This window comes from Limanda limanda, chromosome 23, assembly GCF_963576545.1.
Source record: "Limanda limanda chromosome 23, fLimLim1.1, whole genome shotgun sequence".
Taxonomy (NCBI): domain Eukaryota; kingdom Metazoa; phylum Chordata; class Actinopteri; order Pleuronectiformes; family Pleuronectidae; genus Limanda; species Limanda limanda.
The window spans coordinates 7,942,035-7,962,569 of NC_083658.1; the positions used below are offsets into that span (position 1 = coordinate 7,942,035).

At 44.7% G+C, this 20,535-nt stretch overlaps 2 protein-coding genes across 5 annotated transcripts; both read right to left on the reverse strand.

The window, feature by feature from the left end:
- Nucleotides 1-462: 462 nt before the first annotated feature.
- Nucleotides 463-15,233, reverse strand: abi2b (abl-interactor 2b). 4 transcript variants are annotated; one of them, XM_061067073.1, is made up of 10 exons: nt 15,099-15,233; nt 11,377-11,544; nt 11,081-11,257; nt 9,822-9,925; nt 7,379-7,525; nt 5,436-5,557; nt 3,782-3,946; nt 2,892-2,978; nt 2,250-2,435; nt 463-2,065 (listed from the first exon to the last, which is right to left on the reverse strand). In XM_061067073.1, the coding sequence occupies exons 1-10, from the start codon at nt 15,213-15,215 to the stop codon at nt 1,890-1,892; spliced, it is 1,449 nt and encodes a 482-aa protein (XP_060923056.1). In that variant the 5' UTR covers nt 15,216-15,233; the 3' UTR covers nt 463-1,889. The 4 variants fall into 4 exon arrangements, with proteins under 4 accessions (XP_060923056.1, XP_060923055.1, XP_060923058.1 ...); XM_061067072.1 differs by having other exon boundaries at nt 5,436-5,560; XM_061067075.1 differs by lacking the exon at nt 2,892-2,978.
- A 931-nt stretch (nt 15,234-16,164) lies between these two features.
- LOC132996731 (cytochrome P450 20A1) lies at nt 16,165-20,406 on the reverse strand. The gene is made up of 13 exons (XM_061067078.1): nt 20,226-20,406; nt 19,698-19,747; nt 19,382-19,548; nt 19,147-19,292; nt 18,894-19,061; nt 18,633-18,711; nt 18,047-18,159; nt 17,877-17,931; nt 17,654-17,774; nt 17,439-17,550; nt 17,061-17,125; nt 16,866-16,955; nt 16,165-16,747 (listed from the first exon to the last, which is right to left on the reverse strand). The coding sequence occupies exons 1-13, from the start codon at nt 20,295-20,297 to the stop codon at nt 16,597-16,599; spliced, it is 1,389 nt and encodes a 462-aa protein (XP_060923061.1). The 5' UTR covers nt 20,298-20,406; the 3' UTR covers nt 16,165-16,596.
- Nucleotides 20,407-20,535: the final 129 nt, after the last annotated feature.

The following is a 20,535-nucleotide window of genomic DNA, read 5'->3' on the forward strand; positions in this document are numbered from 1 at the left end:
GGGCTGCTTGTCTGTTTGAGAATGGGTGATCTCGCCACACAGGATTTTTTTTGGGACACCAGTACAGATAAGAACAATGGCATGCAAGACTCACATACAGACCCACTTGTTATTATTTCTTTTTTTTTTTTAATAGAAAATAAAGATTCTGACATAAGTACAAGCACTGAGCCCTCGCAAACACCCAACATCCAAGCGTATTGGAAACAGTACGGAGGACCGACGATGCCTAAACTGACGCCGTTAAGAATTATCGGGGGCTTGCGACGGTTAAAACCATTTCAACACAACAGCTGGCTTCTTTTCATATTCAATAAGTCCCGTTTTCTGAGGACGTAATACATCTCACATTTATATTATTTCTTCTTCTACACCTTTTTACTACAAATGTATGTGCTTTTGATTTAAAGTAACTTGGGGGGAAAAAACGGATGGAGAAAAATGAAAAAATAGGAGAGAATAAAGTTTTGTGTCTCAACGACAAATCCAACCCCACTCCGGCCAATTTATTGCAAATGAAGTGAGAACCTCGGAACAGCAACACACACTTCAATATGGCACAAGCATCTTAGATATGACCTAAATGCGTCGTCGTTGTAGGTGAATATCAAAAAACCAAACCACACCATATCTAAAAGTATTAAGACATTAATCTTCAGAAGAGCAGAAGAGAAAAGGTTTTTTTTTTCTTCCCCCTTGTTGAAACATGCAGTCTGCCGCTCTGCCAGCTAAACTTGATTCTGGACCCCCTTGGTAAAACTCTTGACAACATAAAAAATAAAATCAAACCTTCGTGTCGAGTGCGTACGATCACTGCAAACGATTAGTGCGCCGGCCGAGCTAAAACGTTCCTACTGTTCACGACAGGAGCTGCGGAGTAAGACTTCATAATCCAGGTCATTGTGCAGCTGACGAGCTCTTGCTCTCCTCTCACTTGTGGGGTGGACCCCAAAAAAACGCAGGCTGGCCAGCAAAAGTGAAGAATGTAGTGAGTCAACTCGCCCCCTTGAGTTCAACCTCGGACTTGCAATGGCGCAAAACATTTTTGGATAATTAAATAAACTTTGAAAATAAAGGTGAATGTGGATTTAAAGCACTCTCTGGGGTTTTCCGTTGGCCTTCAGATGTCTTCACAGACCCACCTTCATCTTGCTTAGTGTGTCACCGTAAGACATTTGATGTGCTTATCTTAGTAAATGTCAGCTTTGGCACACTCCCTGCTGAGGTACCTAACGAAAAAGTTTTGTCAAGTACAGAAATTACTACCTTGTCCCCTTCGAGGATATTGTTGTTGCATCATACTTTATATATATATAGCGAGAGGTGTGTTTTTCTCTTAAATGTCTCTGGAGTGTTAAGGAGAGAATCTACACGGGCAGACACATTCTTCTCCAGCCCTTCCTCTGAGGCTGCAACATAGAAATCCCTCTCAGCAGCCCCATCTACCTGCTCACCATTTATCCCACTACAAAATCCAATAAATATTCTTAAAAATAAGGGCAATTTGGTTAAACAAAACAAAGAAATAGATGAAGCTGAAATTCAATGTAGTGGCCTCACAATGTAACACAAAACTCTCAAAGTACAACAAATCCATCACCGTTCCAGTCCTCAGTCAAATAAAGAAACAAAGAAAGAAATATGTCAGGGAAGGATATATCTAGAGTAGTGGTTGTTTTACAATGGCGACTATGTCGAGAGAATGACAGGGCTTCAGTTTGTCATGTGGCAACTTCTTTAAAAACTGCTTCCTCTTCCCACCTGCTTCTCTCTTCTCTCCGCGCACGGAGGTGATCATACTCTACCTGATCACAGTCTTTGACCTTAAACCCCTTCCCTTCCTCATCAAGAGCCCCTCCCGCTCCTCTTCCTCTCAGAGGGGGGATAGTTCAGTCGGCGTAGTGCATGATGGACTCGACGTAGTTGCCGGGGAAGAGGCCCGTGGTGCTGTTCATCACGCCCTCGTACCAGCCGTCGTCGTTCTTCTTGATCACGTAGATGATGGCGCCCTCCTGGAACGAAAGCTCGTCCTCTTTGTCGCAGCTGTAGTCGTAGATGGCCACCACTGAGTCAACGAAACAAAAGAAGATGCAAGCGTTTTCCTACATGTTAAACTTGAAGGACAAAGAATTATTTTGACATTTCAAACTTTGCAAACACACACTGTCCCAACTGAGGAAAGGGACGAGTGAGTCACTCAGCCCTCGCGGGTGTCTGCTCTAGTATTTCAGGGAGCGATGATGTCACACCTTTCTCCATGTAGCTGCGTGGGGCCCAGGGCGGGTCCTCCTCGGCGTACGGGTCGCTGTACTCCACCACCGCCGACTCCTCTTCGTCCTCTTCATCCTCGTAGTCATCCGTTAGAGGTGGCGGAGGCGTGGGCTCATCAAACACCGGCTCGTCGGAAGGCGGAGGTGGGGGCGGCACGTCTGAGACTAGACGTAGTTTTGAGGGAGGCAAGAAGAAGAAGAAGCAGTTAGAGGAGAGGAAAGAAGTACAGGCATAGAGAGGAGGGATTGATATGCACATGCATTGAAGGAAGGAACAGAAACAGACCATGCTGGATGAAAAGAAACTTTATACGTCAAACTCAGAAGGGTTCGATACGACGGGTACAAAGGGTGCACACACTGATTCAACTTGCATTTAGAGAAATTTAAGAAGGAACTGGATGGTTGGGATCGCTGAGAGGAATCAAAGAGGACACAGATATGTAGAAACATCATCATGCTCATGGACAAACACCAACAGGCCTCATTATTCATATCATGCTTTCGGTGGTTTGGTCACCTAGAGGGGACGGATCACTGATGCTCACTAACTGCTGGGGGAGAGGGTTCCAAACAAACGGAGGTCATGCAGAGGGAGCGAGGAGCTGAAGAGCCACTTACTAGTCTCCTGAACTCGGGCCACAAAGCCCATCAGAGGCAGTTGAGGGGTGATCTGCATGGAGGGGGGAGGGGGCGCGAGCGGGCCGGCTATCACCGAGAACAAATAGGTACAAATAAAATCAACACACGGAGATGGAGAAGAACAGGGCCAGAGAGGGTGTGTCGCAGTGGGACAGACATGAGAACAGCAAAGACACAAGAAAATGAGATTAGAATAAACATGTAGAGCACAGACAATATACAGACAACGGTTTTTAGCAAAGCACAAACCTGGAACATCAATAGTTATTATTTATTCTTTCCATTTGTGGCTGTACGGATGGAATTTTCATGACCAATAGAAAATGTCTCTTAAGAACATACTGCACAAATCACTCTGATGCAAATTGACATTTGAGCTTGGATAGAAATAAAAGCGTAGCAGTCGATCAGACAGTGCTAGAGACAAAGAGCTGTGAAGACAAGGAGCTGGTACAAAGCAGAAGTCGAGTGGAGGCAGTTCATCGAATGGGAAAAGGACAGACTACAACAACAGACGGATCTTTTCTGAAGAGATACAAAACGGCAGAGTAAGACTTTGGTTATCTGCTCCCCCTGAAATCTAAACGTTTGGAGAGAAGCTGGAATCCGAGAGTGCAGATTTAAAAATAAACAGACGATGAGATTTAAGACTGAAAGGAACCCAGATAACAACACAAATTGTTTAAGTGTCTGGTTCAACTTCAAACAGCTCTTAGTAGCAATAATCGTCATAGATATTAGTTCCTGCTTCAATACAAAGGATATGGTCAGGTTTGTATAACAGTAATAAAGGTAATAACTATCTAATTTGGAGTTATTTGGGGGAAATTGTTTAATAGAGCCCCTTAAACTCCTTGGGATAAACAAACCTTGGTTCTGGGCGAAGTGTGGTCCCCCGTTGAGCTGGCTCTGGGCCATGTTGGGCTGACCGGTGACAGACGAGGGCCGGCGGTACGGCAGGGAGCCGCCCACCTGCGAGTTCTGCTGCTGCTGCGGCTGCGCCGGGCGGTTCATGCTGTAGAACTGCGGCGCACCTGAGGAGAGACGACACCAGGGGGAAGCAGCGAGTCATTCAGTGAGGGTGGGGAGCTGGAGCTTTGTATGGCTCTCAAACAGAAAGAATCCTTCAGTGTGTATAATAAAGGCATATTAGTTAATGATAGTTTAGAAACCTGGTAATTGGTTTCAGGATACATTTCTAAAGCAGCTCCTTAAACAATATGATTTAATTTGATATGAAAATCTTTTTTACATTTTACACAGAAGCCACATTATACCATCAACAGTAGCATAGCACATTGACGGAAAATGACAATATCCAGCAGCCACACGACTCACAGAGAAAAGGCGAAATAAATACAAACGAAATGAAGAATTCACTGCGAAAGCTTCTCACCACACGGCTCATGCATTATAGATCAGAACATCGTCATCAACACAGACGCACGCAGGCAGCTGATGAGATGCTGTGAAGAATGAAGAGCGGAGAATCCAGCGGCGGCACATGAAACCAGGCTGTGTGATCCAGACTTATGGATATTCGGGACAGTTTTGATCAATATTCTCTACAGTGCTCTACAGTGACCTTTAAAAGTGGAATTTCTCTTCTCAGCTGTTTGCTTAAAAAGGTAGAACGGAAGTCAACATGAGACTTGCTGCTGAAGACTGCAATAATAGACTGGAATTATCTGCATGTTACTGCCACTGACTGTCAATCAGTCAAACTGCAGGACATGAGATACCAACAAAACAGCTCTGGGTTTGAGAAATTAAAATCTGAATTTGTATTTTGTTGATTTTGTTCAGGATTACTAGCGTTTGGTCAACATTATCCCTGAAGACCTGACTTGATCAATACCTGATCGATAGTAACAAGCTGTCAGACAACACCATTAAATATGCTGGTTGAAGACACATCAGTGGATGAACACATCTGTGTCTCAAGGTGGGAGAGGATGCATGTCAGGGGGGAGGCAGGATGGAGGATGTGGAGAGGGAGCGGGTGAGCTTCTCCCACCGTTTCTCACACTCACCTTGTGCAGGGTTGCCGAAAGTGGCGGTGCCAGTGGGGGCCGCAGAGGCGGGGAGCTGGGGAGGGGGTGGTGGGACAGGCGGGATCTCTACAGGTGGGTTGGGGGCCTGTGGGGGGCTGTCTAGGGCAGAGGGCCCCGGGGGACCAGGGGTTGTGGCAGAGGTGGGGGTGTTGGAGGGGGGTTTGGCGGGGTTGGATGGGACAGGGACTGAAGCCGAGGGGCCGAAGGTCAGGGAGTTGAAGAGGTGTTACAAAACAATCCGGAAGGAGAGAAAAGATAGGTGAAGGAGGTCAAGATAAGAGTGAGAAGGGAAGACAGGATTGCAGTAGATCCAGGGTGTCACACATTGTGATTTGAATTTAAAACCATTTGAAACCCGTATAAAGTTCTAGCCTCTTTAATATTGAAAAAAAGATTAGTCAAGTTAGTTTCAATCACTAAATCATCATGCAGTCAGCTTCCTGGAGAGGACAGAAGAAGCAGGCGTTACCTGGGAAGGCGTTGGGCGGGGCCGGGGTCGGCACAGCGATGGGAATGCCCACGCTGCCACTGCCGCTGTTCTCCCGGCTGCTGCTGCGACTGCTGCTGGGGTGGCTGCCTCCGCTGCTCCCACTGCTGGTGGTAGGGTGGCAAAAGAAATCAGGCCACTTACACTCAGGCACACTCGCACATTCAGACCTCTGGGAGAAACTGCCTTCGTTGCGCAACTCGTCTTAACACATAAATGTTGAGGCCTACATTTAAAAAGGTAACCCCAGGGTGCCTTACTTAAAGGCCGGGTATACTCAGGGGGTGGAGAGAGAAGTTCTTATGACCCGTCATGCAACCATGTAGAAAAGCAAGGGTGTTTACAGCGGTTTTAAACTGCAGGTAAAAGTCAGCCATAATAAAAGGGGCCAGAAACTTTACTTACGGTCCTAGTAAACAACATAATTGTGCAAATGAATAGTGTCGCAGTCACACATAAGTTGTGTACAGAATGAAGAACAGATTGAAAGAGAAGTGAGCTTGAGTATCAAACTGTAGGGTTTGGTTGAAGACATTGGGTGCAGCCTCTGGATGCAGTTTGACCATCCGACAAGCACTGGCTGCTTGCAGCTACCTCAATTTCATTTCCACGAATACTAGCTTTTTTATCAGATAACTGATTATATGAAACGATAAGAAAGTAGCCACGACCTTGTTGTTTCTCACTTGCAGACTGTGGTCCAACTCTGATATTTGAACGGTGCAAAAGAGACTGAAAACTGCTTCTTATTCATTTTGATGCAATTGCTTTGTTTTCTCAAGCGACGCTCTGTCATCCCCTTATTTGCTGGTGCTTTCAGCTCATTTGCACAAGCTGAAAAAAAAAACACCTTAATCCTAACACTGATATTTATGGCAGCAACTGTGACGCTACTGTGCGAATAAAGCTGAGTTTTGAGATTGCAAACTAGCGATAGTTCCAGGGCCATCACAAAGAACAGACACTTATTTTGGGGGAAGGGGCAGGGAAACATCATTTACACGAGTGAGATTAACGCTGATTAATTTTACTGACACAATACGAGTGCCATTCATCTTTATATTCCAGTTGCTACCAGCCTAGAATGGGTGTTCACGTAGGGGTGTGTGTCCCATCCCCTTCCCTGGCTTCTCAATAACTCAGGTTAATAACGTGGCACCCTCATGAGCATTCATGTGTTAGCGTGAGCGGTTATGCTTTAGAAATGACTATGTGTCAAAGCAGCGAGAAGCCTCACCCACGACAAATGACAAAGGTGACGCAGGACGAAGACAGAGATATAAAAAAGCAGGAAGCATCAAGACACATGGGGCAGACTTTGGGTTGGACAGAGGAGAGCGCATGGCTGGGAGATGAAGAGAATGAGTTATGGATGGAGTGATGCGGATTAAGACTCGTGCTGAGAGGAGAGTCGAGGGGAAAGTTGTCTTGTCTATTTCCGGACCAGGAAGGTGAACAAATCGGGCACAGTAGAGAAGAGATCTATGAATATTTGTCTGTTCGGGATGGAGGAGTCATCTTGGGTTGACAGGGCTGTGAGGGCGATGTTGCCTATTTCGTTTCTATCACTAGAGGAACCTGTGTCTCGCCGTGCAATCTCTACCTCGTCCTCGTTTGAGCCGGGAGGAGAGCACGTAGATGACGGGGTTTCCAAATCAAGTGTTAATCTGGGCTTTCCTTTCAAGTTGGAACTGTTAAATTAGGTCATTCTTGTGAGTTGAGGTGGAAAAAAAGAGACGGGAGTGATTTATACTTTCCCTAATAAGTTACTTCAGAGAGGAAGAAGAGGGGAAAAGATGCTCAGAGGCTTGCTCCCACTTTTAAAGTGTGGGAGAGGAGAAGAAGAAAGGGGTAGTAGGTGGAGGAAAAAAGGGGCTTGTTTGAGAAGTGTTGAGAGGCATGCTGGGAACAGGGGAGGGGGGTACCTGTACGTGCGGTTCCTCTGATTAACGGATGCAGTGCGTGCAGGGCTCTGCTGGGGCTGCGCCATGTTGCGCGTCGGGCTTGAGACGTAGTCGTTAGGGACAACGGGCGGACGCACCGGCTCGAGCGTCCTATAGGGGGAGTGGCGCCTGCGAGAGGGTCAGGAGGGGGGAGGGGGCATCCACAGAGAAGTGTAGGGGAAGGGGAGGGGGGAGGAGGAGAGCAAGAAAACAAACAAGTGCAAACTTAAAAAAGGGGTATGTCAGGTGGTGAACATCGGGGTTTGGGGGGGGGGTGGGGGTTGGCTGGGGTCCACATGTGTTGAGGGGCAAACAGCAGACGTCAGGGCGGAACGCTGCCATCGCCTAAAAACCACACTTCCATAAGATGTGCACTGTCTCCACGGTCGAGAATAATAAAGGAATGACGCAATCTTCTCCCCTTCCACTTTCTGAGTTTTCAATGCCCCATTCGCTACGGGATCCACTTCCTCAGAGCTAGTAACCTCCAAACTGAAAGTCCGGATGAAAAGTTTGGATCGTGCAATCACGCACACGCCTTTCACGGATTTTTGTGATGTTAAATTTGAAGAGAAATTAGCTGTTTTGATGACAGTGAGCTCTCTGCTTGCAGAGATGCCACAGGATCTAGATAATAGTGAGCCCTTTGTTGAATAGAAATAGAAAAGACAGTTTTCTGGATCAGGTAAATGTGTGTGTTTTGCACTGACAGCAACAAAACTAAGAAAAAATTGTGCTCAAGTGATCCTGAGATGTTAAAAAAGTGGCGTCAGATTGGCTGAAAAATTTCCAATTAGTTCTGCCAATGTTTCCCCGATCATGACTTTAAGTCACCGCCTACATATTCTGAGCTAGAAACTTGCACATTCATTAAAAAAGAAACATGGAAAGTGATTTTTAACCCGACAGCAGCGCTATGCTGGTGGCGTCTTCGGTTTTTTTAAATGAGGAAAAGAAAACAGAACCCTGATATTTATTGATCTGGGCCTGAGAAGATGCAGTGGCATTTTAATTTCCCAGCTGACACAGTGGGGTGACCCATCTCTGAGCACTGTTGCTATGGCAAAAACGTTGCTATGAGGAATATGGGGCAGCCAGGAGTGGGCGGGCTGGGTCGAAAAGACACAAAACTGAAAGTAAATTTGGAAAAACCAAACGAAGAGGAAGTTGAATAACAAAGGAGAAACGTTAAATTAAAATCACGAATAAGATGTCCGCACGTAGCCACAGGTGCGCCATGGAGAGCTGGAGCTGTGGTGGATCGGCATGCGTCTTGAAGGGACAGACGGACAGACACACAAACACACACACAGACACACCTCGGAGGGCTGGACACAATCACAAATTCAGAGACAGACAATTGTGGAGATTATGGACACACACACACAGACATACATTTCCCACATACACAGAGAACAAACTGCATTTGATGCCCAGGAAGGTCCCACGGGTGACAACAACACAACATTAATGTGCTGCACTAGCCGAGTCCCTGTGGGATAAGAGATACCTCCGACAGTCAAGACACAGAACAGAAGAAATATTTTTTTTTTAAACTTCAGCTTTAAGACCATAAGAACATTTACAGTGACCTTTATAATCGTGTTCCTCCTGTGCCCCTGGCATTAGAAAAAAATCCCAGTGAAAAGCCTGAAGACCTGGAGATCTGAGCGCTCACCACGTGCACAACGTTCTGCTGAGCCCCGGCCCAATTACATGACTTTTTTTTTATATATTCGACACTGCAAACTCAAATTTGACAGTTTCATCCAAACTTTACTTTTGTGGTTAAACAACAGCCCAGGGCAGAATGGTGGCTTAATGGTTGGCATTCTCACAAGAAGGACTGAGTTGGTTGTTAGTGTATTATTAGCGCTTTCTCTTCCCTAAAATCTGTTTCTTCCCGTTTCATAATTCAAGAAGTGATGACCATATGCATAAAAATACCACCAGTGGATTGCCATATTTGGGGCAGATTGCAAGATCCACATTGGCACAAACTGTCAGAATAAGTCCTTTATTGTGCTTCACGAGGTGTGTGCAATATGTTTGAGAGTTTCACGTAAAAATCTCTCCTGCATAAAGAGACAAAGGGATGAAGGAACCAATTTGGTGGAGGGCCTTTCCAAAATAAAAAGAGACTCTAAACCCAGTCTCCCCAGTGCGGATGAGAAACCACAACAAAGATTACCGCTGTGATGAGAACTACCACTGACGTCCAATCTAAATCACCCCGAGGACAGTAATTAAACAGAGGTAGAGGGGAGATGATGAAACTGGGAGCAACCAGGCTCATCTGATCTGAAGGACCCGTGGTTTCTTTACCAAAGCCACAAAACACACACACTCAGTCTGTGACAGACACCGGTCTGCCTCCTTACGTCCGTCTGAACTCGCAGAAGAGGCGCTGGCACACTTTACATACCCAAGGGTCCCTTTGCCTGACATGGGCGGGCTGGGGGGCTTCTGTGTGGGGGGGTTGGTGCGAGGGAGTCCGCCTCCTCCGGCCTTCATGTTCTGGGCGCTGGCCTATAGCAGGACATGTGTGAGGTTATTTGTGAGTTTATACAGTAAATCTGATAATTAAGAGGAGTAAAACACGTACAACAGTTATCAGTCTTGTCAAACTATTTCTTTAAACGGTAAAAAAACTCCCCAAAAGAAAAGAAAAGTAAAAGAATATTCCCACAGCAAACCAAACCAAATACTAATTAATTCAACAAACACATATCACCTCCCTCGTTTGAGGCGTTTACTTTGATAGTCTTACCTTAAACCTTTGCAACCACTACGGTTGATTATAAAGATACAATAAGGCAAGCAGAAAGAGGGGGAGAGAGAGAGAAGAAAGCAGAGGATTAGTGTGTGAAGGAGGAGAGAAAAAGGTTGGGGAGAGAAAAACAACAATTATTCATGCATGTGGTAGTAAGAGCCAAGCCGGTAAGATTCAGGCAACAATGGCTCAGTGATGATATTGGAGGAATTTACTCTTTGAGACCTTTCAGCGGAACAAGCTCGTCTTTGTTTGCAAAGTCAGTGTGAAACAAGATTTCCATAAAACAGCCCTGTTTGCCTTTTTTATTAGATTAAATCATTACTGTACAGGAGCAGCAGCAGGTGACAGACTAACACAAACAGAAGATATATTTAGCCGAATGTCTTGGGTGACATTTCCCGTCCTAGTGAAAGGCCCGGGTCATTGATTTCTTCTAACGTTACTTGTCACTGAAACCCAGTAGTGATCGTTTGACCTCTGAAAGTCCTTTCCTTTAGATTGTCTGCAGTGAACAGCCCAGATTAATCCCATAACACGAATACAATCCCGTTTCTGAATTCCAAACATTCTTTCAGACTGTTTTTTAAGGTCTCATTAAAATGTAAAAATTCCCAGGCGCTGCTGCATGTGAACCCTGAATATGAAGTTCTTGTCACACGGAGTATTATTGATTTCTGCTTCTTGGATTATTCATTGGAATATTTTTTCAACACCTAAAGATGTAAAGCTGCATAGTGCTTCACATAAAATACATTTTAAATAGATGGATGGTAGAAAAACAAACATAATTCTGAGTTTTATGTTTCCCTACCCACCCTAGTATAAACATTTGTTTCAGAAGCGGTGAATTGTCCAAATAAATAAGGGCTAACAAGTGAAACTAAGGTAAAAAGGAAGAGATTCCCCACCTTGACTCCATGACCCATGTCGTCTAACAGGCTGTAGTCGACGGGCTTGCGGATGTAGCGCACAGGCCTCTCAGGATTGGCTGGGGCGATGATCTTGTGTGTGCGGGATGTGTTCTTGTTGGTAGTGAGGATGCCGATCTCCCGCCGTGCTACTTTCTCTTTGTGGATGTCCACCGTCTGAGGACATGAAGTACAGAGGAAGACATAGCAAAAATGAACACTGACATTCAGCAGTAATATCAAAAAAGAAGTTATCATTAGTCTTTGCATGAATTCTTTGCGTGTCAGTTCCCGACCTGTGAGATGTGGTTGATGGAGGACTCCATGCGCCGGAGCTGCGAGGCCTGGATGTCCAGCATCTGCAGGACATTGTTGGCCAGTGTGTTGATCAGGTAGGCTACGCTGGCCAGAGACTGGGTGGTGTAGTTCTTAGTCTCTTCCAGCGCCCTCTCTTTGTCTGGAGACTGAACGACAGGGAAGAGAGAATAGTGACATCTGAACTTCTGCACATATTTGGATGGATTGCGTGGAGATGGAGCGGTTTGTCAGGAGCAATCCACACTTGCACATGTTGCATTTCTCATTAAAAGACAGTTTCTATTCAAGATGATGTTGTCAAAAAAAAAAACTTTCAGTCAAACACCTTTATTGTCAGACCCACAAAAGACAAATGACAAGTTGATATATAAAATACTGATATAAATCAGTCAATGAAATATTAGTAGATTATTGCTGTCTGGTCATTAATCTACTATGTATTGCATAATGAAATAAAGATGAGAAATGTCACATTAGAAGAGTTTAAACATTCTCTGTGACAGATTACCTCACTATGAGGAGGTTGCCTATTAAAAACACATGCTCCCAATTAGCACTGCAGGAAAATTGAATCCCTGCATCTACACTGCCAACATTCTTTTCTTCCATTGTGAAATCAGGGGCTATAATCAAAGCAATAAGAATGACGCCGACAGTCATAGTAGAGAAAGAGTTCATGCTTTCAACAGTTGGCTTATTGATACAACTGTTTCTGATGTATTTATAAGTATTTAAGGAATATAGATTTCATTAAAAGCCATCACACAGCTCAAGGGCGTGTGTATCAGCCCTTTAAGTTGTATTCGTAATTGCTTAATTTAAATTCATCGTTGCGTGAGAGAGAAACGGTGTGATATCTGATGTCACAGGTTAACATGACACACAGCGGTCCATTCCTTGAGTCATGAAACCGTAACTAAACATCATTTCTATGGAATGCTGCTAAACAACCATCTGACAGATCAACGATCTCTGACGAATACCCTCCTTGGCTGATATAGCAATACTTTGTTTTAAAGTTAACGAGCAGGAAGTGAGAAGCAGGTAATACGGCTGCAGCCAGAGCAAAAGGAGTCTTGTAAGGCAGCTGGTCGGGCCGTGGGCACAGCGTGGGCACAGCAACTGGAACATCAAAGTGCAGATGGATCAACTAATGTTGCTGCTGGGAAACTGCTCCTCACTGACACTGCATGCAGGGCTGGGCTGCAACAGCATATCATACTTAATGTTCTTGAAATGAAAGCCACTTTTTTGATTATTAATTTGATGGCAAAGACACTTTTCAAGCAGAAAAGACATCAACTTCTTTGTTGTTGCTTCTAGAATGTGTCGACTTACAGCTTTTATTTGTCTAATAAAGGTCACGTTAGGATTTAAGAGACAGTCTCAAATGTGAGGATTCGCTGCGTGTCCTTGTCCTGCATTTTAATAAACTGAATATCTATGCATTTTTCCAACATCAGCCTGTGTGGTGCTGACTTTACCAGAAAGATTTAAACAGATTCGTAATAGAAGCAGCAGAAAACAGCGAACAAGCAGAGGTGTCCTTACTCGTCACAACAGCCACATCCTCAGTGGGAACATGTCCATTCCCCTGTAATGAGAAACCAACTGCGCTTGTGATGCAAGCAAAAAAACAAACTTCTGAGGAGTCGCAAAGTGGCATCCAATCATACACATCGTCGGACAGTCTGCAAACGCAGGAGTGTGGGGGGTGCAGCTTTGCCAGAGACAAACTGGCTACATGCAGAGCAGAAGGGAGACATTTTCTGATCTGTGCATTGGTATTTGTCTTTCAAGGAAACACTGACCGATATAGACATCTGCATTTCAACATTCTTCCTTTCTCAGCTACTCATTCGTGCCAATTACAGGTGTCTAGGCCTACTTGTTACATCGAAGCAGCTGAAAAACACCTTCCACTATGAAACCACATTTAAATCCACTTGATCCAAATTTGTAATTGGATATGAAAGCCTCAACAAATGTCTGAAATTCTCCATCAGGAGTCACACTTAAATCTCTGAGAAATCAATGAAAACACCCCATCCTGCAATTATTAGAAAGTAAAAAATCCTGGATCTGCCCCAACATTGAATGGGCTCCTCCCCTGATCCATGCTGCGTCTTTCCATCGTGATCCGCCAAATAGTTTTTTCCTTAACAAACAAACGCAAACAAAAACATAACCGCAGGTGACAAACAGGTATCTAACAAGTTTAGCAACTTATAATTCATACAACAGCCCTCTTAGTAAATGTCCTACCAATTACCAGCTTAATAAGAAAACATGAGACAAGGTTCCAGGAAATGTGATGTAAAATATGGGAACCATATGAAAAATTAATTAGACTACTTATCCAAATCAAGAGTCTAAGGATAGACGATACTCTGCTCGATGTAAAGCCCTTTTACCCGTCCATTGATTTGACATGATTAAGGCTTTCCTGGGGAAATGTGCCAGCAATTTTAGATCATGCATGTGAAGTGTGTGATTACAAGTGTGGACAAACTGAAAGAAAAACAATAAGTCGGCCAAAACACTCTCCGAGCACAAGTTCAACAAGTGTCCATCCCTACATGACTAATGTGTGAAGACTCGGAGGCAGACAGGGCAGGGCCGAAGACGTGAATCGCAGCTCGAAATTGAGAGATCAAGTATCCCACTAAATAACCCTCTGATGAATACTACTGTCTGTCTATTCTATTAGTGGTAATACCCATTGGAGAGCAGCTGGGTAAACCTTGCAGGGGGAGAGGAATCCAGGGCAGCCTGCCAGACAGCAAGTTGCCAGCATCCAGGAGCCACCTCCTCCTCCTGCTCCTCCTCAGGAGAACCTGTCAGACCTGATCAGCCCTGTTCATCAAGGACGTCAGGTTTTTAGCATCACACCTTTATCAAAACCTCGTCTTGCTCATAACCGTGGAGCCTCATTTCCATCCATCAAAGCCAGGGCTGTGATTAGAGAGAGCAGGGGTGATCTGAATGGCTGGGAAAGTGGCAGCCCACCTGCAGCATGCCACGGATTGTGCAAATGATCACATACATGCAAAAACACCCTGTTTTCTTTCAAACCCCAAGCTCAAGCCAGGATCAGCAATGATGAAGTTTAAAAGCCTGTAACTTGGATGTGGGACCGCGTTAAGATGCTTAATTTCAGTGTGTGTACGCGACTGCAGCATTAAAAATGTCCCAACATCATAAATCAGTGGTTTATCTCCTGTCAGGAGGAGCTCAATGGAGATGAATCTGGCCTGGGATCTGCTCCTGCTTCCCCGGGCCGGTGCCCGATCAGCTGGCCGAGGAGGCAGCGGGGGCCGATCGGGCAGAAATGGATTTTTCACGGCGCCTCAAATGGTCATCTGGACCGTGGCTGATGATGAGCTAGCATGCTAACGAGCTAGCCCCCACCGCGGGATGGACAAGTCACACACCGTTATTACTAGGGGGGGAGGGGGGGGGGGGTGCGCCCCAAAAAAAGCAAAAGGTGACGACACCCAATGTGTTCGTCTGTGGGAGAAAACGCCCCGACTGCAGGTTGTGTGTTTGCGTTAGCCCCCCAGCTAGCTAACCACGTCGGCAGCGTTAGCATCAGCTAGCCGAGCATCAGTTGTCGCCCCGCCGTGAGAAAAATTAAAGAAACCCTCCCCCCCTCCGCACACACACCGTGTTTCCCCCCCCACGCAGGGTGACAGCCTACCTGGACATAGTTGCTCTCGCAGTACTCCGCGACTCGTTCCAAGTTGGTGAAGCTGTCCAGTAGCGCGCTCCGTCCTGCTGGAATCTCCTCTTCCAGTAGCATTTGCAGCTCCGCCATTTTCACATCTTTAGCGGAGCAGTGTGTGTATGTGTAGTGGAGGGAGGTGGTGGAGGAGGAGGGGGCGTTCTCTCTGGCGCCGCCGCGGCCGTGCGCGGTACTGCAGGGGCTCTCCCCCAGCAGGGGTTCCCAAAACATGTTGAGAACAGAAACGAAGAAAAACCAAACCCCCCACTGGATAAAGCAATGTTTCTCAAGTTGTGTGGTTTGAAAAAATGCTCCAGACTCATTCTACTCACTATGAAATACTTGCAACAAAACTCCTGTCAGGGATTCCTCTTTCATTCTATCGCAGAGCAGCAGGAGAGGCTCCTAGGGGGCCGATGGAGTGCCAGACTTTCTCTATTGCATTTGGGTGTGCATAATGTGGTTAACCACAACATTTGTTACAAATTTGCACCGCTGAAGAAGAACGTGAGGAGCGACAGAACCTTTGTTGTCTCTTTGTTTTGAAACAGGCATTTTATCACTTCATTCTAAATTGATTTAGTCCACTTCCACTCTCAGTTGTCCCCCCACAGCCATAAGGCCTCTGACCTCTCGGCAACAACCATCTATAAATACTTTGCACTGTAACAACTCACAAATAATAAGTCACATTTAATATAGCGCTATAGTGATTAACCAAATAATAAATAAAATCTATCAATAATCAAGCGATTCCTGCTCTGTTTAAACGTGAGGATTTTATGCTTTTTGTGTCTTATAGTAAATTAAATATTTTTCGGTTTGGGCTTTTGTGGTTAAACTAGGTGGCAGCTTTAGGAAACTGTGATGGGCTTGTTATTATCTGTTTTCAAAAATCATGGAAATAAAAATATTAATGTAATGATGAAAAAAAGAAAGTAATATTCAATGTTTAAGCTTGAAACATGACACCCCTAGCAAACAGAATTATTTAAGTAACACTTAGAGAAGCGGTGATATGCAATACATCACAAACACAAAATCTTCATATGTATTTAATTTATTTCAGATGTTTTTACAAAAAACGAAATGAAATGTTTAAAGACAATGTGGCTTATGTTAATAGACAAACACCTCCCTCTGATTCAAGGCACTTGTACTTGGATTTATAAAAAACAAACATCTGGCAGCATAAAGTGTATTTTAGAATATTTAAAATACTGATATTTTAACAGTCTTTCAACAAGTGCAGAGTTGATCTGTGGGGAGAGAGGGTAATGATGTGCTTCAGGCTTCGGCTGAAAAAATAATTCAACCAGGAAAACAGTGGTGGTGCAACTGGAGTGCTAAAAATCCTCCAAATTAAGAAAGGTCCCTCAAGATTGATGCTAATTTTAGTGTTAATTACTGTCACGTAAAATAATAATTGGACTCTTCAGCTCTTCTGCCCACCGGCGGTGTTTAAAGACGAGTTCTAGCTCCTCCTGCTGACGGTGACCCAGGTCTCGTCTTTAGGCGTGGACACCAGCTCAGATCTGACCTCCATGACTTGTCCCTTCAACTTCTGAAGCTTCAGCTGCCGCGCCATCGTGCTGAGCAGGACGGTGGCCACAGTGTAGGCAAACCTGCCGGAGACACCAAACACAATTGACTGTGGAGTTGGTCCTGATCATTTAAAGTAATTTATTTAATTTCTTCCAGGTTTGACTACTAAGATCTCTGTGTTTTAATGTGGTTCTATACCTGAGCTCTGGGCACGTTTGATTCCCCGAGAAGCCGAGCAGAGAGAAGCTCTTCCTGACTGAATCCTCCTCAAAGCGATCTGGCTTGAACCTGAAAGATCACCAAATCAGACACTGGACAAATAAATATTCCTGCCTGTAAAGATGGAGCTGTTACATCCTTTTAAACATCAATATTTTTCATTATGAAGCAAACCTGTAGGGGGTGCTCCATGTGTCAGAATCTTGCAGGACAACTCCCAAAGCATAAATCACCAAAGTCTGAAAGATAACAAAATCAAAACATTATATTCTAAGAATAGTTAATACAGTTATTATGATGTTTTCCACTATAATTTCAGTATTTCTTGTCTTTCCAAAGTTTAAATACAAAAACTGAGCACATTTATGCAAATATCTACAAACAAAACAGTATACTTCATTATTTAATAATTCCACAAGCTTTTAGCTGTTTCCTTATCCCCTGCCTGATAATTAGTTATTTTTTCGAACTTCACTGATTGTCTGTAATACTGTGACAATCAGCCAGGAAGAAATCAACGGACAAAGAGCCACACAGATGGAAACCAGATACCTCTTTGGGGATGACGTGTTGATCAACCTTGCCCTCCACTTCCTGAAGCCGAACCGCGACCGGGGTCAGCTTGGCTGTCCTCACCGTCTCATTGAGGACCTGCTGGCAGTATCTGGTCAGGGACAGAAATGAAATAAGCATGAGTTCATCGAACGTTTGTTTCACTCAAATTTGACCAATGTCAGGCATCCAGCTGCCAGGTTTAAAGATCCTACCTAAGCTGAGGGATCTTGTCCAGAGAAACTTGAGCCGAACCAAAAACTTCTGTAAGCTCCTGGTACAACTTGTCCTGGACTTCCTCTGAGGTGGACAGGAAGTGAAGTGCCCAGATACACACTGAAAAATCACAAAATTCATCAGCGACGCTGATGAAATCCATCATAAAATATGTTTGATTGTGAGATTTCATCTCCAGCCGGCTTCACAGTTGTCACTTACAGTTGGCAGTGATGACGCTTCCAGCCAAAGTGAAAACCATGCAGTCCTCCATGATCTGAAACAAACAAAAAGATGCATTCTGTACATTTCAGACCTTCGCGGTAAATGTGAAGGTTTTTCAATTATTGCTCAGGTTTCAAACCAGAGTGGGAGACTTCATCTGTATTCACCTGTCGCTCTGTGAGGCTGGACTGAAGGAGAGCGTCAACAAACGCCTTTTGCTTTCTCTGGGCTTTTCTCTCCTTCGCCACTGACAGCAGCACAGACTCCATCTCTGACAGAGCTGAAGAAATTATATTTAAAAAACATAACATTGTCATTAATGGTTAAATGGTTAAAAGGTCTGGGTTTTTGCTTCCAGTCCCTTTGACGGCATCCAGGATTAACTCCAGCCAGATGCCAAGTGTCTTAAACAACTGCCCTTGGCAGAAAATCAATAAAGGTCCCTAAGAACAGTGGCGGTTCACTGATTAAGGTGATAGCCCTGAATGGGTTGGGTATGTCTGTTCTGCCACTCTATCTCTATCTGTCTGTGACACAGCTTTACACACAGATCATAGCTGAGCCTCTGCAAAGCCCTGTATCCCTAAAGCAACATGAACGAGAGCAGAATCCCACACTTCAACGCACAGCAGGTGTGAGGGGGCAAAAAAGGTAAAAACCGAAGACCAAGACAAAAATTTGATTTGCTAGACTGAAAAATCAAGACAGAAAGCAATTTAGTGTTCACACACATCCTTCAATAACCTCACTCACCTTTCTCATAGTGTCCTTTTCTGCTGGTGCTCTTCTCCAGGGAGCCGTCCAAGTAGCCTTTTCCGATTACTGACCAGATCTGGTGGCATCGAAATGAGGTAGAAGACGCAAAAATAATAATAATTAAGAAATGTATTTCAACAGAACTTCCTGCATTACACCATAAAATACAGTACAAGAAGTACTTTTTAAAAACATGCATGAAATCGACACACACAGTGATATTTGGTGACTTAAGATGTTTAAAGCAATCTGCCTCACCGCGTCATGGTTCTTGATGAAGGAGATGACCTCTGCGTCCTCTTTGAAGCGCTCGCCCAGAGCTAGCTGAGTGACGGTCTTCATGGCCAGGCCCAGCAGGTGGGCGCACAGTGGGGTGTGCTGGTCCACTGGGAACGACTTCCACTTTGCGACCAGCTCCTCCACCAGCTGGGAAACAAAAGACGATCCCAGAGGGGATGTTTTGAAAAATGCTCAATACTTCTAAACCATTCTATGCATCAGCAGCACAAACCTGGAGCACGAGAGGAAAGTTGTTCTCCAGTGTGTTGTTGATGGCGCTCTCATACACCTTTTTCCTCATCATGGCCTCAGTGGCCCCGCCTCCCATCCCTGACTGGTAACCCAGCAGCGACTTCAGCATCGTCTCAAAGGAGTCGGCTGAGTGGAGCCAAAGGAAAGTGTTGAGGTTATTTTTCGTTTACAAAGCGACGACTGTGGTTTTATTGCCTCCCTGCTGGTGGACTTACTGGTGTGGTTGGGGTTGATGTGCTGCTGCAGCTGGTTCACGGCGCCCAGGCTGACCACCGGCCGACCACCGAACCAGAACGACGCCACAGACCCGTGCTCCTGATGCAGACTCATGAGGAACTCGTGCAGACTGCCTCGGTTCACGATATCCTGCAGGTTGCCATCCCTGACGAGGCAGAAAACAATGGATGTGAATCTCATGTCAACAGATGGTTATACACATTTGATAAATAAATATGTGTGATGCCAGCAGACATTCATTTACACTAAATTGAAGTTTCTAGAAGCTGCAAAGATTAATACACATTTACTTACTTTTCATCTGTAGGGTTAAGACCTGGGATGCCAGAGGCTTTTCTGGATGACTGTAAATAAAGTCACAAATGGATTTGAGCTGTAACAGTAATAACAGTTATTGTTTATACGATTTAAATGAGCATGAATACATAAGCGCACTTTCTTCACAGGGGCTAACGCACACATTTTCTTTGCCAAAAAACAAATGAAATAGATAAAATCGTCGTGTAAGTGGCAGACTTTACAGAGTTCGATTTCTATATTTTTTACTTTTCTAGCTCGTTCTGGCGAGAGGATCAACCCTGGGTTCCGCCCACTTTGACTTGTTAAAGTTGTATTTTCTTGAAGCAGTTTTCTGATTGGTGTATTTCACTAAAGCCGAACTCATTAACAGATCACAATGTTTGTGTATGATTCTTAAACTGGCTTGAAGAGGATGCTCTCGCTCTCCAGGGAGAGATGCAGTGTTAAACCCCCCATTTTAAGGTGGGGACTGGCGAGCTAACGACTAGCTGGGAAGCTAACTTGAAACTTGCAGACACGTACCGGGTACAAGTAGAGAACCGCGCCGACTAACATGATGACGAACGTGACGGCGAAGATGGCGAAGTCCAGCATGACTGCTCACGTTCAGCAGAACAGTTCCAGTGACTTTGACTCGTGAACATCTGGATGTTTTCCACCTAAACTCTGTTAGCGTCACCACGTCAACACACTGTCCGGGCTCGACTACACGGTCCGGACAGGGAAAAGTAATCGATAAGGGTGTAATCGATACTGAAACCATAGCAACGCTCACACATTTTTATGTGAACGTGTGCATTTTCATTTTTATACATCTCTTATATTATTATTT

Coding starts and splice junctions, on each gene's coding strand:
- abi2b (XM_061067072.1), bottom strand. CDS start 15,215: ATGGCGGAGCTGCAAATGCTACTGGAAGAGGAGATTCCAGCAGGACGG. Junction 5,561..7,378: donor CAGAGGAACCGCACGTACAG/GTACCCCCCTCC, acceptor CCCTACCACCAG/CAGTGGGAGCAGCGGAGGCA. Junction 3,947..5,435: donor CCCGCCCAACGCCTTCCCAG/GTAACGCCTGCT, acceptor GTCTCTCCTCAG/GTGCGCCGCAGTTCTACAGC.
- LOC132996731 (XM_061067078.1), bottom strand. CDS start 20,297: ATGCTGGACTTCGCCATCTTCGCCGTCACGTTCGTCATCATGTTAGTC. Junction 19,293..19,381: donor CATCAACCCCAACCACACCA/GTAAGTCCACCA, acceptor GGCTCCACTCAG/CCGACTCCTTTGAGACGATG. Junction 17,932..18,046: donor CCAGCCTCACAGAGCGACAG/GTGAATACAGAT, acceptor TGTTTGTTTCAG/ATCATGGAGGACTGCATGGT.